At 47.0% G+C, this 4,182-nt stretch overlaps 1 protein-coding gene across 1 annotated transcript in view; it reads right to left on the bottom strand.

Annotated features, from left to right (window-relative positions):
- The window catches only part of LOC108792182 (spindle pole body component 110-like), a 22,073-nt gene extending 21,216 nt beyond the window's left edge, over positions 1 to 857 (bottom strand). Inside the window, exon 1 of the mRNA XM_018562894.1 lies at positions 741 to 857. Within this exon, the coding sequence (XP_018418396.1) occupies positions 741 to 857 (117 nt within the window). The remainder of the gene's footprint in view (positions 1 to 740) is intronic.
- Between the last annotated feature and the right edge of the window lie 3,325 nt (positions 858 to 4,182).

The following is a 4,182-nucleotide window of genomic DNA, read 5'->3' as shown; positions in this document are numbered from 1 at the left end:
TGACAGGATCGAGAAGTGAGCGAACACCGGTATGTGTTCGCTCACCTCCCGATCTACTGAGCCGACCTGTGACAGTCTCATTGTCACAGGTCGGCTAGAACTATGAGGTGAGTGAAAAGCACTCACCTCATAGTTCTCCTTTAGGCTGGGTTCCCACCTAGGCGTTCGAAATATGCGTGTATGACGTGCGTTTTGCGGTGCATGTTTTAACCGCGATTTGCAGCCCACAAAACGTGCGTCAAATATATATATATATACACACACACACACACACATACAGTAGTATATATACACATACATACAGGAGTGGCAGTGCTGGTGGAGGGCCCGGAGACCACCAAAATTTTTTCAAGGACTACCAGTTGGTGACCGCTGCTATAGATTATATTGAGGTAGTCTTGCTGTGCATATAATGGGAGGGGGCAAGTAAGGCAAGTAAGGTTTTGCCCTAATCAGTAAGTCTCTCCAACCTGAGTTTTATGTAATGAAGCACCAAATTCTAGGAAGTCCTGGCATGTTTTCTATGTACATGTACAGCTTCATGTCACCTGTAACTTCACCTCTCTCACAGTAGAAAAAAGTCTAGAGCGCTTGGAGTTGAGAGCACCTCGCTGATAACAGATAATTTGGGCCTTCGGTCCAGATGAAATGAACAGAAGGACCGCTGAATTCAATGGAAGGTCCAGGAATATGAGAAAGTGAGGACAACTCACTAGTGACAGTTGCTGCCAATCACTGACCTTGGATTCAAGATGTCTCCCAATGCTGTTCATCCTCTGGAGCTGTTCTTCATACAGGCTGTGGTAGTTTGTGGAAGCTGCCCAGTTCCTGTCTGAGCTCTGCCTGGGTTTGGTCATTGTCTTGCCATCACCTGCAACATCATCAGACATGAATATGTTATGTATAGAAAGAATGTGCAGAGTGTACGGCTTCTAAGAGTGAGAAAGGACTGACAATGTCACATATTGTTGCCATTCCTAGATGCAACGTGTGTTATAAATTCCATTTCCTTCACTAATGTCTAACAAAATGCTAATGAGCGGCTGCAGCAACCATTTCTTTGCCTATACAGGAACAGAACAGGAATTCAAATGGAACTAAACTCCGCTGGCGGCACCCAGGACTTCTGCCATATTGTTCAAGTATACAAAGCATAGTTGCACATCATGACAGACTTACCTACCAAAGCGCCCCCAGCGATGCGACAGCCGCAATCTTCCATATCATTCCGTCGCTGATATCTTTGTCAAGTCTTCTTCCAGGTTCTGCTTCTTCGGTCATCTTGATTGTTGTTGAAACTCTCATGCGCAATGAAGTGCTGAGATTGTAAACTGAACTACATTTGTGGGGCTCACTGACTGACACTACATTCAGAAAACACATTACTGGCGGGTAAGACAGATGCTTTTACAGCAGGAAAGACAAACGTACTGTATCTCTTCTGCAATAAAAGCCTACCTGCAGGAAATACTTGTTTTTTTAGACTTTAGATCCACTTTGAAGTGGAACCAAACCCTCCTATTCTTCTACCTGCTGAGCACAGCGCCATTTAAGCCTCTATTGAGATCTGCAGTTGGTGCTGCACACTTGACCAGCTGTGGGGCTATCCATATCAGGGCTTGAGGGAACACTAACCCATCTGCTAAAACATGACGGGCTAATGCAGTGTGGCAGCTCCAGCAGTGTGCATTGTATTGTTTACATTTGTTTCTTAAACTTTATTAGTAGTGTGCAATGTGTACAATCCATTCAGGTCCCCACACAGCAGTGCAGCGTGCTATGCTGGCATGCCGTGGCATCCAGTGTACTGCAAAGAGATGCAGCACGCTGTTATTTTTAGCAGAACCGTCCATTACACCCGCATTGCGGTGTGAACAGGGCAGGTAGAACACAATGGTTTTCTATGTGTCCTAGCAGTGATCTGCGTTGATCCGGTGCGGTAAAACGTACTGTAGGTCCCTGCTCTGTGCGAACGGGCCTTAAAAGCTGACTTAAGCACACAGGCAATTGTGACAGTCATCACCAGAGGCATGCCCATCTTCGATGTAGCACACACTGCACTGATAGGCAAAATGTAAATGAAAACAATATTGTTATGTTTGATGAAGAGTTTAATAACATTTATTGAACATTTCTAAGTCCCCGTTCACACGGGCTGATCAGGAGGAGATCCATGCACGTCCCCTCCTGATCAGAGCTGTATGGAGCGGATGTCACTACTGTGACATCCGTGTCCGACCAGTTTTTTTTCCTCCATCGCACTGAAAAGACCGGACCGCTTGTCTGTCTATGGGGAATCGGATATAAAGGGACATATGTCTGTTTACATCAGATTACCTCCAAACCGGCACGATCAGGTCCGGTGGGTCTCTGATCCGTTTGTTTTCCCGGACATGGCCGGAGACAGGGGGGGGGCAACTGGATGTAAACAGACGCTGGTTCATTTTCACATGGCCGCCCATAGACTTACATTGGGCATCCGATTGGGTCCGCCAGTAAGTTCTTTAATTGGACCCGATTGAATGCCCGATGTAAGTCACATGTAAATGGACCAGCGCTGTGAAAGGGCCCTAACTTGGTTTTTTTTGGGGGAAACAATTACATTGGTGAGTTTAATTCCACTGTAAAGTGTACCTGTCATCAAACATATTCATTTCAGCATTGAATGTCAATTATTTCTAGCCTAATCCTACTCATCAGAGCGATCTTGAAGATTGAGAACTTACTTTGTGAAGAATCCCACAGGATTTACTTCCTTTAATGCAGTGACACATAGTCACCATGCCCTGTGTCACCTATTTCACAGAGCCTGCTGCCTACACTACAGAGGCGCTGAAGAGGAGGAGTCGGTACAGGATGTGACATCATCACTGCTTGCAGGCAGCAAGGTACCAAGGGATAGGTAGTCCTTAGAAATTGAAAGTAAACCAAAGGAACGAGCAGAGGAGAAGCCACAAAGAATGCCGGGAATCCAGGAAGTTGATGAAAGTGATGGCCAGCAGACTCACAATCACGAAAGGAGATTTCTCAAGTAATCTTGTATTGGATTGTCAAAGATAACGACTGTCTGTGTCACTATTACAATGTGATGTCTAAAATAATAGTGTGTACTGTGATGTTAGATCATCTTGAGGACACAGTCACACCATATCCAGTGCAGTTCGAGCTCGGTCCAAGCCTGGAATGCACTGGATCGCATAGATCAGGCCAGGCCGCGTTCTGGGGTGGGAGGCGGCGTGGCGGTGTCATTCACGTCAATGGCATTGCATGCACCCCACCCACCTGCAAGGCGATCGCTCTGACTGGAACGCGAAGTACAGGAATGCCCTCCGTTTCAGTGCAGTGCGATCTGAACAAATAGTGCTTCCAGCATTTCTTCCCATCGCATCGAAACGGAGGGCATTCCTGTCCCTGCGTTCTGTGCGGGCGATCGCACTGCAGGCTGGTGGGGTGCATGCAATGCCATTGACGTGAATGGCGGCGCCACGCCCCTTCCCACCCCAGCCTGATCTTTGTGACCCACCGCGCCGGAACGCACTGGATATGTTATGAGTGGGCCCTGAAAGCAGAACTTATCTCCCCTCCCCTCACTCCTTTGCCAATGCCAACCTGCTTCTTCATTGGCTGGTGGAGGATGACCTATGCATGGGAGTTCATCCAATGTACACTGAGCTGCACATGTGTAGAAACTTGTATACAGAGTACATGCATTACAAGTATATTTAAAGCCAAAATCTTTTATTTTTTATTATAGGGGACGTTTTTTCCTGCGGTCTGTGTCCCCGCTGGGTAGATTCACTCCTTATGACCACAGAGTGATGAGAAATCCAACACGATGTAGTTGTCACCAGAACAGGAGGATATTCTCCAATCAGGGCGTCTGTTTTGTTACAGCTTTCTAAGTGGGGATTTCTCTTCACTTTGGAAGAATCTCTTTTCACTTCCTGTTGTGTCCACTGGCACAGGAAGTGAATGCAAATCTCCATAACGGGGGTCACAAACCGAAATATAAGCCTGATAAATTTTAACTCTTTCCTACTGTATCCGAAAAACACAAAAATGACTGGATTTAGGTAGTAAAGGAAGCGTGAGCGGCAGGGCCGGCCTTAGGGGTGTGCGAGCAGTGCGGCCGCACAGGGCGCCATGGCAACAAGGGCGCCGTGCGGCCGACACAGCTCGTCC

This window comes from Nanorana parkeri, unplaced genomic scaffold (assembly GCF_000935625.1).
Source record: "Nanorana parkeri isolate BGI_ZX_2015 unplaced genomic scaffold, ASM93562v1 scaffold610, whole genome shotgun sequence".
In the NCBI taxonomy this organism is placed as follows: domain Eukaryota; kingdom Metazoa; phylum Chordata; class Amphibia; order Anura; family Dicroglossidae; genus Nanorana; species Nanorana parkeri.
Note: the sequence above shows the minus strand (reverse complement) of the source record. Positions and strands in the feature narration are given on the sequence as shown.